The sequence below is a fragment of the Myotis myotis genome, unplaced genomic scaffold (assembly GCF_014108235.1).
Source record: "Myotis myotis isolate mMyoMyo1 unplaced genomic scaffold, mMyoMyo1.p scaffold_m19_p_10, whole genome shotgun sequence".
Lineage (NCBI taxonomy): Eukaryota > Metazoa > Chordata > Mammalia > Chiroptera > Vespertilionidae > Myotis > Myotis myotis.
The window spans coordinates 39,080,619-39,097,310 of record NW_023416314.1 but is presented as its reverse complement, the minus strand read 5'-3'; the positions used below and the strand labels follow the sequence as shown (position 1 = coordinate 39,097,310).

At 45.0% G+C, this 16,692-nt stretch overlaps 1 protein-coding gene across 1 annotated transcript in view; it reads right to left on the bottom strand.

The window, feature by feature from the left end:
- Positions 1–10,104, bottom strand: part of P4HA3 (prolyl 4-hydroxylase subunit alpha 3) — a 34,826-nt gene extending 24,722 nt beyond the window's left edge. The window contains exons 1-3 of the mRNA XM_036325002.1: positions 9,904–10,104; positions 1,877–2,019; positions 980–1,203 (exon numbers count right to left, since the gene is read on the bottom strand). Coding sequence (XP_036180895.1) covers positions 980–1,203; positions 1,877–2,019; positions 9,904–10,103 — 567 coding nt within the window. The 5' untranslated portion in view covers position 10,104. The remainder of the gene's footprint in view (positions 1–979; positions 1,204–1,876; positions 2,020–9,903) is intronic.
- Positions 10,105–16,692: the final 6,588 nt, after the last annotated feature.

The following is a 16,692-nucleotide window of genomic DNA, read 5'->3' as shown; positions in this document are numbered from 1 at the left end:
ATTTATTGAAGAGACTGTCTTGACTCCATTGTATGTTCTTGCCTCCTTTGTCATACTCCATTACTTCTTAAAGCAACAGCACACAAAGAGTATATTGTAAAATGACCTCAAGTGTGCTTATAACTTATGATCAAAGATCAGTAAAATATCTCATATGGGAGCTTCCTGAAGTCTATTTCCTCCAGTAACGTTAGAGTGAATGGCCTGTTTTTGACACTACTTTAATTTAGTATTTCTAAATTCCCAGGAAATGTACAAGGGATTCCAGAGCGTCTCGGCAGGCCGACTGTCCATGATCTTCCCTCCACATCACCTTCTCCTATCCCTTCCCCCTCCCTTAACTCTGCTTCTCCTTTCCACCCAGCTCTTCATCCTCAGTCAGGGTGCAATAGCTAGGGCCGTGGTCGGCAAACTGTGGCTCGCGAGCCACATGCGGCTCTTTGGCCCCTTGAGTGTGGCTCTTCCTAAGCCTTAGGAGTACCCTAATTAAGTTAATAACAATGTACCTACCTATATAGTTTAAGTTTAAAAAATTTGGCTCTCAAAAGAAATTTCAATCGTTGTACTGTTGATATTTGGCTCTGTCGACTAATGAGTTTGCCGACCACTGAGCTATGGTGACAAAGGACCACTTTACCCAGGACAGTCCCAGTGTACATTTGTTGTCCTGGCTAATAACACCCCTTCCACTCCCAACAGTGTCCTAAGTATATGGTCACTTTAGCTATCATGGAAAGAGCCTGGGATTTGGAGTTAAAAGACCCGGGTTCAAATTTTAGTCCTACTTAAAACTGTGAAACCTTAGGCAAGTTCTACACCCTCTCTGAACCTCAGTTTCCTCACCTGAAAATGGGGAATAACAACAAATGTCCAAGTTTGCTGTCAGAATTAGAAAAATGTAAAAAGCAACCGGGATATAATTATTTCATCCACAAGAAAGTAGCCCCTAGCAATTCACCCTCTCTCTGAAAACTGTTACCTTGCCAACTTGGAAGCAGTCATCTGCCGTGAGGGAGAAAAGCCGGCTGGGGCTGTACAGGTCAGTGACCGCGGAGCCAGTGACTCTCTGAAAGACGCCTCGGGCAAGGCCCTTCACATTGAGCCTGTACACGTCCTGCAGCCGCATCAGGGCCCTTGCTGCTCCCTCAAGGTCCTCGAAGGCTGGCAGGTCCTGCTCCACCTTCTCGAAGCCATCCTTCAGAGCTGCAAAGGTCGTGAAAACAAACCCCCATTCAAAAAGCAGGCGGTGAGCATTTCATACATGCAAGGCACAATTACCTGTTCACATATTTCAAGAATAAAAATAATATTTGACTTGCTTTTCTTCTCAGTGGCAAGCACCGTTCCTGGCACGGAGCGATGCTGAATACAATCTTCTGAATAAGGAATAAAGGCTTTAGAGTGAAAACTAAGGCACACACCTTTATCACACTGTTCCCTCCTACCTGTCTCCAGGAGTCTTGCCCTTTGCAGGGACAATTATTTTTCCTCTTAACGTCCCTAAAGTCAACAAACTTGTTCAAATACAAAGCAGAGTAAATTAAGAAAGTGCTCCTGCAACAGATCACACTGTAGTGGCAACTTAATAAAACAGAAATTATTAGAAGACATCACTTTTTACACATAGGTAAATGGGATGATATTTTGGATTCGATCCAAAATCAAGTGAGATAATGAGTATGAAGGTGCTTTCTAATGTAAAATTATATAAACTTACTAACAAAGGGACCTAGTTCTTTGTGATAAGTAGAGTTAAGGAGATCAAGTAATACCTACCCACTTCATTACCCTTCATCCACATCCCATCAGAATCTCTCTCCTTTCCCCTGAGTCAGGAGATGGAATCTCTTTACCCTCCAGCCCGCCTCCTCATTACCTCGGGTGTTCTCACTCGCCTCCAGACTATGTACCACATTCCTCCAGTCAGACTGTAGGCGTTTGATGAGAGTAAATGCAAGCAGAGGGTTAGACACAGGGGTTGCCGAATCCTCATGCAAAGAAAGCACCTTGTGATAGAACCTGAAAGAGAGGACTGGGATGATCTCACCTACCGATGCAACCAGACACCTAGGAAAGGCTGGCATTCTGTATAAACATTAAGAGTAGTTAAAAATGCAATGCTGAATCCCTCGAGACTCATGGAATACTGTAACCAATAAGCAAAAACAACAACAACAACAAAACCTACTACTATCACAACAAAAGTAGGTCTCTTCATTTGTTCATTCAATGAGTCAGTCTCTACCAGTCAATTATTGTACATCAGGCATCATGCTAGGGGCTAGAGATACAAAGGCAAGACAGAGTCCAGCTCTCAAGGAGTTCACAATCCAGAAAATCTTTTTTTCTCTCTCACCATTCTATATTCAATACTTAGAATCTGGTAGAAATGCGAACACATTGTTCAATTAATTGCAATAATTGTGATGCATGCTATGAGAAAAGTGAAGTGAGCATATCATGCTATGGAACGCTATAGCAATTTGTAGGCAGGACACTTAACCCGGATGGGAGTTAGAAATGTAAGGGAAGAGCCCTGGCTGGGTAGCTCAGTTGACTAGAGCATTGTCCTAATACGCCAAGGTTGTGGGTTTGATCCCCAGTCAGGGCACATACAAGAAGCAATCATGCCGAAACCGGTTTGGCTCAGTGGATAGAGCGTCAGCCTGCGGACTGAAGGGTCCCAGGTTCGATTCCAGTCAAGGGCATGTACCTGGGTTGCGGGCACATCCCCAGTGGGAGATGTGCAGGAGGCAGCTGATCGATGTTTCTCTCTCATCGATGTTTCTAGCTCTCTATCTCTCTCCCTTCCTCTCTGTAAAAAATCAATAAAATATATTTAAAAAAAAAAAAAGAAGCAATCAATGAATACATAAACAAGTGAAACAACAAATCCATGTTTCTCTTTCTCTCTCTCTCAAAATCAATAAATAAAAAATTTTAAAAGGAGAAAGACATATAAGAAAGACTTCCCAGAGGGGATGGCACTTGATCTGAGTCCTGAAGGACTACAATATGGATAGCTACTACTTATTGAGTCCTCACCATGTATTAGGCATTCTGCTAAGCGCTTTAAATACATAGTCTCATTTAATTACCCCCAACAGCCCTCAGAATAGATTTGATCATGCCCATTTTACAGGAGAAGAAACTGAAACAGGCCATACTATTAGCAACAAAACCAAGAATGAACCCAAGCCCGCCGACTCTGAAGCCTGTTCTCAGTTGACTGTGCCATAGTGTTTCCATGGATCTAGAACAAAGAAGGGAGGAAGAGTGCTTTCTGATCCAACAGGGAACAATGTGCACAAAGGCATAGAGGTCTGACATGTGTCTGTTCATTCAACACGCCGCTCTCTACTGTTCACCTGTCAGACGCCGGCCACGCCAGAAGTTGGACAAGACAGGGCCCACGCTCAAGCACTTCATAGGTAAGAAAATGCCCTGTGCCACCCTGTGCCTAAGTTCAATGCTTCTATGAAAGGGCGGGTGAAATACGACATTGTTCTAGGAGCTAGGAACAGAATTGTGACTAAGACGGTAACCTTGGTTCTCAGAGACTCACAGTCTAGAGCAGCGGTTCTCAACCTGGGGGTCGAACGGCCCTTTCACAGGGGTCACCTAAGACCATCCTGCATATCAGATATTTACAGTACGATTCATAACAGGAGCAACATTACAGTTATGAAGTAGCAACGAAAATAATGTTATGGTTGGGGGTCACCACATGAGGAACTGTACTAAAGGGTCATGGCATTAGGAAGGTTGCCCACCCCTGGTCTAGTGGGTAATATAGACACAAATAATGGCACGACAGAAGCAACACCAGACTTCTAAACAAGGCTTAGGGGAGTATAGAAGGGAGTGATTGATTTGGCCAGAGCAAGTCAGAGAAGATCATCTCTCCTTTCACAAAGGAGGTAATAAACCGAGATTGATGGGGGAATGCAGACATGAGGAAGGGAGGAGGAAGCCTCCTTTTCGATAGGCAGAGGCAGTCCCAAGTATGCAAAGGTACAGAGAGAGAGAGACAGCAGGGGACTTACAAGCAGGTTAGTAGTGCTGGAGCACAGGGGGTATTGGCAGTTGGGTAGATCAGACGGGAGAAGTGAGGAGCACCTCATAGGGGTCACCTGAGGAATTTGGTTTTGACCCTGAGTGCAACTAGGAGCCACCAAAAAGTTTTAAGTGAGAGTGGGATATGTTGACATATAAAAGTCTGTGAAAGGGTGGGGAGGAGGGTTCAGAAGTGGAAGCGACTGGAGGCAGAAAGACCAGTTTGGAGGCCATTTCAAAACTGCAAGCAAGAGACCAGGAGAATCGGAACAATAACAGTGGCATGTAGACACTGATGATGGCTAATGGGGAATGAAGAGGTGATGTTTTCCAGCATGCTTCCATTTGCAGGCAGGGACAGAAGAGTGGGGCCAGAAGTGACCATCTTCCTCGTTAATTTCTCTCCTCAGATATCCTACAGGAGTGTTCATGTAAGCAAAACATGCTATCTCCTTTTCTGGTCTACTGTGGTTATCCCACTCCTACAGCGGGATTTATACTATTGAAATGTACAGATTTTAAAAAAGGCAGACTTAAGAGCTCTAGTCCTGCCCTCAAAGAATTTCCCCCTTGTTTTAAAATTATTAATTTCCAAGAAATATAATAGCAACAAAGGAAGTAAAAGAAAAGAGTGTTATCAAAGTGAAAAGGATATGGATTTACGTGAATGTGTACAAGAGCACGTGAGAATACAGGAGTTCTTTGGCAAGAGTGGGGACTTCCATGAGCGGAAAGGGATGAAAGTGAAGAATAGAGATGGTGGTTGGGTGGGAGGATTTCAATACCTTCAAGCAGAGTCTGACCTAAAGACTTCTCAAGGGTGGTTCCTGCAACTATCAAACAGAGCTTGAAAATAGAAGATGACTTGCTTCACGGTGCTTCCAGGGAGCCAAATATTCAATTCAAGCATAAACTAAGGAAGGAGAATCAGGACCTGGGTGCCCCAGGGAGGGAATGGGAAGCCTGTCAAATACCAGGGTGTCTCTGGTCCCCAAGTAGGGCTGTTTGAGAGCGGTTATCCTAGGGCAGTGACGGCGAACCTTTTGAGCTCGGCGTGTCAGCATTTTGAAAAACCCTAACTTAACTCTGGTGCCGTGTCACATATAGAAATTTTTTGATATTTGCAACCATAGTAAAATAAAGATTTATATTTTTGATATTATTTTATATATTTAAATGCCATTTAACAAAGAAAAATCAACCAAAAAAATGAGTTCGCGTGTCATAGGTTCGCCATCACTGTCCTAGGGTTTTGAATATACCAGTCTCAGGGTGTGGTTTTGTTTTGTTTTTTATTACCCATTATTTCCTGCATCAGCTCCATATGGAACTACTTAATGAAAGATATTCCATTGCTCGATGAAAAAACTTCTCAGCAGAGACTTGGGCTGGAGTCCAACCTGAAGAGCAAGTGTCCAGAAACAACTGAGGCTGAACGGGCAGTGATTTTATAAGACGGTCGGACTGGGAGGAGACCTGAGACTTATCCTGACCCAGCCTCCAACTATCCTTCAGTTTCTTCCTCTATAAAATGACAGAGCTGGTCTAGTCTAGAAGGTCTCTCTTCTAGCGTGACTGTCCTAGTATTTCTTTCCATTACCTTTTCTGCAACTGAGTAAATAGACTCCTCATCTGGTGCTTGAGGACTGATGTCTAACAGACACCAGAGGAAACGGAGGCACAATGGGAAAGAGGTAAGACAGAGGGGTGCACCAGGCCATCCATCAGATCAAAAGCACGACCTCTTTTTCTCTTCGCAGCCCCCTTTGCAGGACGGGCTCCATTTACTTAGCACAGGGCTCTGATCTTCCTGGAAGCACATAACTCAGTTCAGCGCTCAGATGCATCACTTTTCTGTTACGGAGAGAAAGAACCCCTATCCACTGATACCCGAGGCTGGTCTGGAATCTAAACGCTGGCCCCATGCCCAGCCTCTGAGCAAACAGCTGGTTTTCAGAGACTGAGTAACTGGATGCTGAATTCAAACCTCACGGTTTCCTCAATGGCAAATACTGCTGAGAGTGGAAAAACAGATCCTTTCCTTCAAGAATTTGCACATAAAATGTGCAACCCAATCCCTGCATTAGACGGAGCCTGGACAGATGATCCAACCACAATACATGGGCTATTTCAATTCAATATGTTTCTCCTTTGGAATTTAGAAATGGCTTTGCTTCAGTTCTTCTGAGACATTCAGGATGGTTCATTCTTAGCACAGAAATAACTGCTGCTGGCCCTACTTTTCAATCTTGGTAGTTTTAAAAACTGTACCAATAAAAAGAGCTAGGGCTTAATTATATATATATATCTATATTATATTTATATATGTAACAAATATATGCTATATTAGTATATAACAATATATACTATAACTAGTATAATTTTTATTCATTAATGTGGGTAGAGAGTAGTTTCAACCTCCCCAAAATTTCATTTTTAAATTTAAAAATTCAGAGAAGAATATCAACTGAGGCCCTTAGAAATAACATCTCAAGTCCATGAAATCACCAGATTGGGAGTATAAGAACATGGGCAGGAACCGCCAAAATTCTTGCTTTAGAAAGCAAACATTTCACTAGGTTTTAGAGCACTGATTCGAGAACAGACAGTCTCAAAAATATCAAATTACACTTCCTGAAATTACATGTCCGTAAGTCACATGAGAAGAGAATCTAGAATTTTTCTGATTCTTTTTTATTATCTGAGCTCTCACAGTTCTAGTTACTGTTTAGAGCCAAACGTGGGGTCTAGTTTCACTAGTCAGTCTTAACAATCGTGAAGACCTAACATTTATTGAGCAATTATTACATCCCAAGCACAATGATAAATACCTTTATATGGTATTTAATCCCTCCAACAACCCTACGGGGGTAGGTACTCTCACTGCCATTATTTTACAGATTAAAAAGCTAATGCTTAAAGAGGTAAAGAAACTCGCCCAAAGTCAGAGCCAAGGATTCAAATAGAGGTCTATTAAATTGCTGAATCCAGACTCCTAACCATTATGTACTCTGGCTGCTCATAAACCTCAGGTCTGGGTCCTGTCATAACAGATAAGCAAGCAGGAGAACATCACAGCATAATGGGAGGAGACTCAAAAGAGCTGTGTTCTAGTCCTGGATTTGCTACCGACTGCATTTATAATCTTGGATAAAGTCCTTCGGTTTTCTCATAGTTTAAATAATGTCTCATTTGTTTAAGAGAGTAATACAAACCTCCTCCAAAGCACTGTGTGCCAGAGAGAATTAAAGGAGAGAAGGTTTGTGCAAAACCTCCCACTGTGACAATGACAATGGTGATCAGACAGTGAAGCCCTGCCCAGATGTTTTCATCAACAAGCGCCCTTCTGAGCCTGTTCCCTGAGAGGCTGGGCGTGGGCATCAGAGTTCTGACCCTCATCTCCATCAGGACCTCCAAAAAGAGGCGTTGGTGGTAAGAGAGCAAGCACACGGGTAGCCGGGAGCATGTTGGGATCTGAAATCAAAGACAAAAAAGTCTGCTATTTCCATCAATAAACTTGGACTTCAGTGAATCTAGACCAACGCTTTTCAACCGGTGTGTCACAAGAATGTTTAAAACATGCACTGCCTGACTAGTCAGGGTCACTGACCTCCTTTCTTCTAGATTGTCAAATTAAAAAAGGACAACAGACAACACAACAGTAACCATCTGGTGTGAATGAATCAAAATTAGACCTATTTTTTTGTCTGATTGGCAAAAAATACATTTTTTGGTGTGCCACAGAATTTTAGGAAGTAGTTTATGTGTGCCATGAGATGAAAAAAGTTGAAAATCACTGATCAAGACTAAGAACAAAATTAAAATATTTTGCTCTGTAAACGTGGGCTTACAGAACATTAGGCAACTATGCTCCTCCAAAGAGTGACAAGAATTATGGAAATCATAATCATTTACTGTTATTATTAATATACACTTACATACATTATACATGTATGTGTGTGTATCATGCCTATTTGAAACTAACAGTGAATTTAAACATGCATCTAATGCTTACATGCAAACTACACACTTAAGAGCACGTTCCAAATTACATCATCATCCAGTCACCACTGAGTAACAAGATCTGTCACATACACTTCCACACACAAATTGATTCTCTTGTCCGTGGCTCTCCCACACAGCCCTGGTGTTCCACACACCTTCTTCCCATGTGCCCCAGAATGGGTATTACCATGACAAACACCCACTCACAACTTTATAAGCAGTACATTTCAGACAGCCTTCTGTTGTCTCAGCTCAGCAGAGGGGCCCATCCCAGAAGCACAGTATTAATATATTCAGATAACAATGTGTTTACACCACCATTTCTCACACTGCGGGCTTCTCCATGCCCCAAGCAGAGAAGGCACAGCACATGCTCACACATGTGGTGTTAGATACAATCATTGATCTTTCATAGCTTGGCACTGACAGAGTCAGTATGTGATGACAGTGCCCCAGTGTTCCAAGTCTACAGCGTTTTACCCCAAGGTGTGTAGCACTAGCGCTTGTTGATTATATAGCAAAACAGTATTGGCTGAGTATCTGCTTGTGTGTGCTACACCCAGCATCCTCTAGAGCAGTGGTCCTCAATCTTCCTAACGCCGCGACCCTTTAATACAGTTCCTCATGTTGTGGTGACCCCCAATTTCATTGTTACAAATTGAACATAGTTAAAGCATAGTGATTAATCACAAAAACAATATGTAATTATATGTGTGTTTTCCGATGATCTTAGGCAACCCCTGTGAAAGGATTGTTCGACCCCCAAAGGGGTCGTGACCCACAGGTTGAGAACCGCTGCTCTAGCATCAAGAATGGTTTTACCCAGTATTTTTTTTTAATCTTTCTTGTTGAAAGTATTACATATATTCCTTTTCCCCCCCATGGACCCCTTCTAGCCCCCGCCTGCCCCCGCCCCAGCCTTCACCACCCTATTGTCTGTGTACCCAGTATTTTCTTGGTGTCAGATACTTTCATACACATATAACACTTCAGTTATCATTTATTTAGAATTTAGAGAGCTCTTCCTGGGGTGAAGAGAAGGGAGAGCTGAAAGCAAAGGAGACGTGGGCATCCCTGACTCACAATCCTGATGCTACAGACTCCAAGCTCCTTGAGTCTTGGGTCTTGTTCACCATTTTATCCCCAGTGTCTGGAAGTGCTTGGCACTCAAACACACGTGTTGAATAAATTGATGAAAGTGAAGCACATTCACATAGTGACTTGCACGATCACTAGTGCATACTCTGCATCGTTCCCATGGGGACGGTATCCATAGTGCCATGTGCATCCAGTTCCATTGACATGAGCGTCTCCCACGTGGTCACAGAATGTCACCTGACTCATAACGAACACCAATGACCCAGGCACATGGTCAACACACCTATGGCTGCAGCATCACACAGTCTCCTCCCCATGGCCCTCTGGCAGCGTCTGGGCATCTCTGTGACACCGAGCCTGGGGCCCACACCTTGGACACTGTCCTGCGAGGTCCTCCTTGGCCTCAGAGGCACTCCGCCACACCTTCCCACATCTGTCTCTGTGTGACGCTGGACCGGAGGGCGCTGTGTGCGTGTGTGAGGCCACACCGTGTGACACAGCGTCTCCGGGGTCACCCTCAGCCTCAGTTCCCCCATCACCCCATGCCACACTGTCTGGCCTGGGGTCGCACACAGGGTGACAATGCATCTGGGGAGTCACACCCCCGCGGCTCAGTCTCACGGGGGCGTGACGCCGGGTGTGAAGTCCCACGCAGGGCGGCAGTGAGTCCCAGCGCCACCCCCAGCCTGGAGCGCGTGTCTCAGTCCCGGCCTCTGACTCGGTCTCCCCCACTCGGCCCCTCACCTGGTCAGGTCCCGCAGCCGCGCCTCCTCCCCGCGCAGGTAGCGCCTCAGCAGCCCCAGCAGGCGGCGCTCGGGGGCCAGGGCGCGCGCCACGCTGGTCAGCGCCGAGAAGGTGTCCCCGCGCGCCGCGGCCCCCGCCGGCGCCCCCGCCCGCAGCGCCAGCACCGCCAGCAGCGCCGCCAGCCGCGCCACGGAGCCCATCGCCGGCGCCCGCACGCGTCCCCGCCGACGTCCCGCCCGAGACGGCCCGCCGCCCGGAGCTCCCGCCCCGCCCGCCCCTCGGCCCCGCCCCGCCCGCCCGCCCGCCCGCCCGCCGGTCCTCCCCTGCGCCCGCCGGCCCCAGCCCCCGACTCCTTTGCTCCGACGCCGCGCTCGCTCCCGGGCTCCCACCTCCTGCCCCCGAGCTCCTCTCGCTGCGCGGGGGCTGCCTGCACCCCAGGGGCCGCCCGCCTTCCACCGAGCACGGCCCCGGGCAGGTGTTTTCGCTGTGCCCCTTCCACACGCGGGGAAACTGAGGCTGGGGTGGGGCGAGCCATGAATTAATCGGGCTATGGCTGTACACAGCCATCCTAAAAACATTCACACACACCACCGCCAGCGCCAGATGAGGGTATGGAAATACAGAAATACCGCTGGATTCTGATGGGGAAATCCGGAGAGTAAATGATGTGTTACGGGAATTGCGAGTAAAGAGCTGTGAGAGGACAGAGGAGAGGAGAACATTTCGCAAAGGACTGGACAGCTGAGCCATCTTAAAGGATGAGTAGAATTTTTGACCCGAGGTGAAGCGGGTAAAGGCCATTAGGGTCAGTGCCCCGCGAATCTAGGGCCTACAGAACCTAAATCTCAAAGGTCCTGGGTCCCTGCTCCACACAACATACCCGTGGTCCCTTAAGCAAACAAAAATATTGCCATTCGTACTAGTATGTCCTACTAGGCGACTTATTCTTTTCCCTTCTTTTCCAGGCACCGTTCATTTATTCGTTTAACAAATACAGGATGTCCAAAAAAGTGTACACACACACTTTGAATTATTATAAAGGCGGTGTTTAATAAAATATGGTTTATTTCCACAATTGAGCTATCAGCTGTTAAAGTGTGTATACATTTTGGGGGGAATATCCTGTATTTAGCACCTCTGTCATTGTGCTGAGGACACAGAGAAATAGCAGAACCAACCCTGGACTCACAGGGGGAGACCGGGATGTAGACAAATAACCACAATAAAGCGCTGTCAGGATAGCTGAGGGCTGTGCAATGAGCAATGGCAACTCTGAGGAGGGAGCTCATCCCATGTCTAGGTTTTCCTGGTTCATATGCTGAGTAATTTTGGATTAAGTACTAGACGTTTTGAATATTGTAAGTATCTAGATCTTGTTTAAATTTTATGGAGAATCGTAATATTTTTATTTTAGCATGCAGTTGACTCAGTTGGATTCAGAAACCCTAACCTGCCTTCTGTGGTTGTGATTCCAATGTCAGTTCAGTCTTTAAAGCTTCTCAGTGCTATACAGATCCATCCCAGTTGTGCACCAGCCAGTGGCCAACCTTGGATCTGGACAGGGGTCTACCCCATACCTCAGCACGAAAATGTATTATATGCTTTTTAGCATCAGATCCATGCACACACAGCTCAGGAGTGAGGCCAGGAATTATGGGGTTGCTCTCCTGAACTTATTTCCTCTCTGTGATCTCTCTGATATTTTCCAATCCTCTCAAACTCCCATTTTTGGTCCTCTTGCCAAAAGCCCGAGGCTTCAGTTGTTCTACTCTGCTGTGTATTTCTCATGATTGCATGCATCTAGGGCCAAGTGGCAGGAAAACAGAGGGAGAAAAAAATCAGTGGGTGTTTGCCCTCCTCACCTCTGCTCCCCTCCCCTCCCCTCCCCCCCAAGTTGGGATTGCTGAAAGCAAAACTTACAGCATTACTGGTATTTGATATGGTTTCAATGTATGTAAATGTAATACATAAGATAACTCATAGACCCTCACTACCACCATTGCCTGGGGGAAAGGTGCAAGAGAACAGAGGCCCAAGACAGGAAGACATGGTATGTCCCTCCACCTCATGTGAAGAGTCCTCTTTCCCTTTCCCTGAGCCACAGCTAGAGGCCTTCTGGGTAGGATTCCCAATCCTCACCTTGGGGTTGGGACTACTGAGGAACGAAAAGGGGAAAGTCCCCGCCAATTCAGTGGTGCTTAAATTCTGGTCTTTCCCCAGTCTCCCTGCTATCATTTACTTTTGAGACTACTTAAATGCCTGCTCCATGCATTCTGCCCAAGTTTTATAGCTTCATTCAGTGGGTAAGATATTTTCCCACAATTCGAACTTCTTACATTATGATATTTTAATTCTGCATCAGAGAGGAATTTTTGAAGTCACTCTAAGTAACAACAGGATTCCAAGTTTAACTAAAACCTAACTAAAATGTAACTAAATTATGCTATAAGTGCAAATAATTATGTGACAATAGAATAGATATTTTTCAAACATGGCTAAGTTTCTGACGGCTCAATGTATGTTCCTGTTTGGTATTTAGCAGTGTTTTTTCACCTGTATTATTAGACAATCACTATTTCTGAATACTATATTATTATTATATATGGTATAATAACTTTGAATAAATGTTACTATCATTAGGCTTTTCATGCAAAAATGAAAAGGAAATATAAGTAGAAATAATAAGGGTCAAGAAAAAGATCAAGATTTTCAAATAAATATAAAGGCAGGAAAGAAGAAAGGCTTTTCCAGAAATAGTGAGCATCCTTGGCTTCATGTAATGGCAATCTCCCTGCTCACTCCACACCAGACAGGCTGGAGTTTGGCCTTTTCATTTCCTTCCCTGCCAAGCTCTTTCCTGATTCGTGTGTAATTTCTGACTAACTCCTACTCATCCTTTGAGTCATTTCCTCGAGGATCTTTTATTTGTCTGCAGACTAGGTTTGAATCCCCACATTATTTAAAACACCTCCTATATTTTCTCTTGGTAGCATTTATTACAGTTATAATTACTTTTTTTCTATAATTGATGGATATCTGCTCCACTAGATCACAAGTGTTATGTAGACAGGACTGCCTGGCAACAGAACGTACTGTTGGGATTGTCGTTATTAAAAAATAGAATAATGGCCCAGCCAGCATAGCTCAGTGGTTGAGCATTGACCTATGAACCAGGAGGTCACGGTTCCATTCCCAGTCAGGGCACACGCCCGGGTTACAGGGTCGATCCCCAGCGTGGAGTGTGCAGGGGGCACCCGATCCATGATTCTCTCTCATCATTGATGTTTCTATCTCTCCCTCTCTGTTCTTCTCTGAGATCAATAAAAAAACATATTAAAAAAATAGGATAATGGAGTTGAAAGAGCATTCAAAACTATCCCATGAATCAAGGGTCCTCTATGTGCTTGTCCTTTGCTGAATCTTTTGTAGTATCTATCTCCTTTGCCTCAGAATAAGCCTATGAGGGATGCATTTTTCTTCTGCATTTTACTGTTGAGAAATCTGAAGTTAAGTGATTTGGCTGGAAGGTGGTAAACATTGAACCCGGGTCTCCAGCTCCCCGTTGAGTGCTTTTCCATTGCATCGTTACTTCAGGCTGCTCGTTATCAGTTCCCGGGCCACATTCAAGGAGAGTTTCTGGGGACTCACTTCTGCTCACTTCTCCTCAGTTTCCTCCTCTGTATATTCAGAAAGGATTCAATCAATGGGTCCATGTTCCTAAAAGTGTGGTCCACAGTCCATCAGCATCAGAATTGGAGGGAAGAGTGGATGTTCTTAGGAAAAATTCAGATCCCATAGCCCCACAGACTCACTGAATCAAAATATAGGTAAAGGGGAGACAAGGCCCAGGAATGTGCATTTTACCAGGCTCTTGAGGTGATTCTTCAGCATGCCTACGTTGAGAATACTTAGTTGTTTTTCCCCAAAGTTCCCTCCAGCTTTGATAGTCTTTGCTTCTGAGACATTAATTTTGGAGGGTATGTCTTTGCATCTCTGTCATATTGTAGAGAGCCTAGAACTCAATATGTTTTTAGTGACTGAATATATTTGAATTTGGAAGACAGATTCAAGTCCTTGCTTTACCAACTGTCATTCCTTGGGAAAATTAGCTCTTTGAACCCTTAGAGTTACCATCTTTAAGATGAAAATAATAATGACAATCCCTATTTTAGCTCCCAACAGTTGATGTGGAATATAAGTTAAATCATGTTTTGAAAGCTCTTGATTCCAATTTGAAGATGATTTCAAGGTGAAGAATCACTGCAGGTAGAAAGTGAACACCAACAGGAATTACTTCAGTCTTTCAAATTCACAGATGGCTCATCTACAGCTCTCTCAAGTGAACTGAATAGGGAGTTTATTAAAACACAAAACAAAATAACCACCACTGTTGGAAAACACCACATGTGAAAATCACATTTCTATTCAAAGTAGGTAGGGTCTTTTCAGCAAAAAAAAAACCATGGTTTTTTATTAGGAGAAATCTGAGGCATTCCAATAACGCCCCCTGGTGGAACTTAGAAGACAACGCAAATCTACCATTCCTGTCACATATTTTCTGATTGCTTAGCCGAGAGATTATCGGTGTATCTGTTCTCCACCTGGACTAGGAGCTTTTTGCGGAGGTTCTTTTTGTCTCCAGAGCCTAGCAGTTATTTGTGCCTGCATTCATCGACCGCTAGTGAGCATCCGTGGTGCTGGGGGCTGTGCTTGGCACCTGGGGACACATCAGAGGAACCAGATGGTCCCTGCCCTAGAACCCTTAAGTCTAGTAGTGGAGACAGAGAGATAAGTACCCAGTAACAACAGTTATGCATGCCATGTAGGAGGAGGTGCAGGGAACTATGGAAGCCACTTTCTTTGGGCAAAACCCAATGATCAGTTTTGAGAAAAAGGCTGGCAAAAATGAGGCATAAAATACAAACAGGAGCCAAATGGAGTTTGGATTTTAGTCCAAGGCCAATGCAAAGCAACGGAACAGTTTTAAGCAGAGGGATGATGCGGTTAGATTTTTGTTCTTTAAAAATCGTTCTGACTATGGGTAGAACCGAGTGGAGGAAGCAAGACCAGAGTTAGAAAGGCCAGTTAGGAAGCTGCTGCATCGTCCAGGTGATGAATAAATGTTTGGTTAGGTGCGGCACACAGGGAGTTTAAAATGTCTCGGTAAAGTTCCATGTCTTTTCCTGGGTGAGGTGTAAAAGTGTTTTATTTTTTATATCTTATTACATTACACAAATCCTGCCCTTGCTCCATGCCCACAGGGGAATAAATCCCTTCTCCCTCCTCTCCACGCCAGCTTTCCTAAGTTAGCCTCAGGTCAGTCCTCCCCACCCCCTTCAGTTTATCCTAGGACTTCGCTGCAGCCCAAGTCTGGCCCGAATCCCTCTAGCCAGACTCAAGCACTCCTGCTTCCCAGTCTTCACTCATATATTTCCTTCACTTTGAGTTGACTTTATTCATATACCATGTATGTCCTCTTCCCTTTGTTTACTCACAGCCTACTTACCTTTCAAAAATTAGCTCTAGCCCTAACCAGTTTGGCTCAGTGCATAGAGCGTCGGCCTGCAGACTGAAGGGATTCCTGTCAAGGGCATGTACCTGGGTTGCAGGCGCGTTCCCAGTGGTGTGCAGCAGGCAGCTGATTGATGTTTCTCTCTCATCGATGTTTCTAACTCTCTGTCTCTCTCCCTTCCTCTCTGTAAAAAATCAATAAAATATATTTTAAATATATATATATATATATATTATTGATCCTTTTACAGAGAGGAAGGGAGAGAGACAGAGAGCTAGAAACATCGATGAGAGAGAAACATCGATCAGCTGCCTCCTGCACATCTCCCACTGGGGATGTGCCCGCAACCCAGGTACATGCCCTTGACCGGAATCGAACCCGGGACCCTTCAGTCCGCAAGCCGACGCTCTATCCACCGAGCCAAACCGGTTTCAGCTAAAATATATTTTTTTAAAAATTAGCTCTAATTCTAATTCAGTTCACTTCAGTTGAACCTTTTCCCCCCCTGAGGCCTTATTCTCTGCTTGGCTTGGTTTTGGGCACCAGGGGTACTGCACGGAGCCAGCCAATTCCAGCCCTCGGAGCTCACAATTGATGGCAGAGTCGAACACACAAACAGAGCATTTCCTCAGGGGGGGGGGGGGGGGGCTGTGACAGGTCGGCGAAGGGAGCGAGGGCAGCAGAGTGTGAGGACTCTTGTCCTGCTTGGTTGGTGGGGTGGGGGTAGGGAGACAGGCAGGGAAGGCTTTTTGGAAGGGATGGTGCTTGAGTTGAGGGTTAAAGGAGGAGCTGTTTGCAAAGTGAAGAGGTGGCAAGGCTGCAGGCTGGGCCCCTCCCTGCCACGTGTGTTGTGCCAGGTAGAAATCCCACCTTTCGCTGCTCTGGACTGGTACCTGCGTATCTAGAGCACATGTTAATTCTGGACCCAGCTCTTTGAAAACTGTCCATGGGGTGATCAGGAAGGTGAAGGGAACCAAAAAACGGGCCATACAAGGACAGTAGCTGAATTATGCATATTTAGCCTGAGGGGACACTTTTTTGGGTGAAAGGAAATGAACTTTTGTGTAACAGTGAGTTTCCAAGTGTAACCAAAGGGCAGAAGCTACTGGAGGCAGATTTCAGCTGAACACAAGAAAGAACTCTCTATTGGTCTTGCTTTAAAAGAGAGCAACTCGTCTTGGCAGGTTGTCACTAGAGAGGCTCAAATATAACTCCATTTGGTGGCATATTATAGAAAATTATTGGAGTTGGACAAGATGACCTTTCAGCTTCTTTCC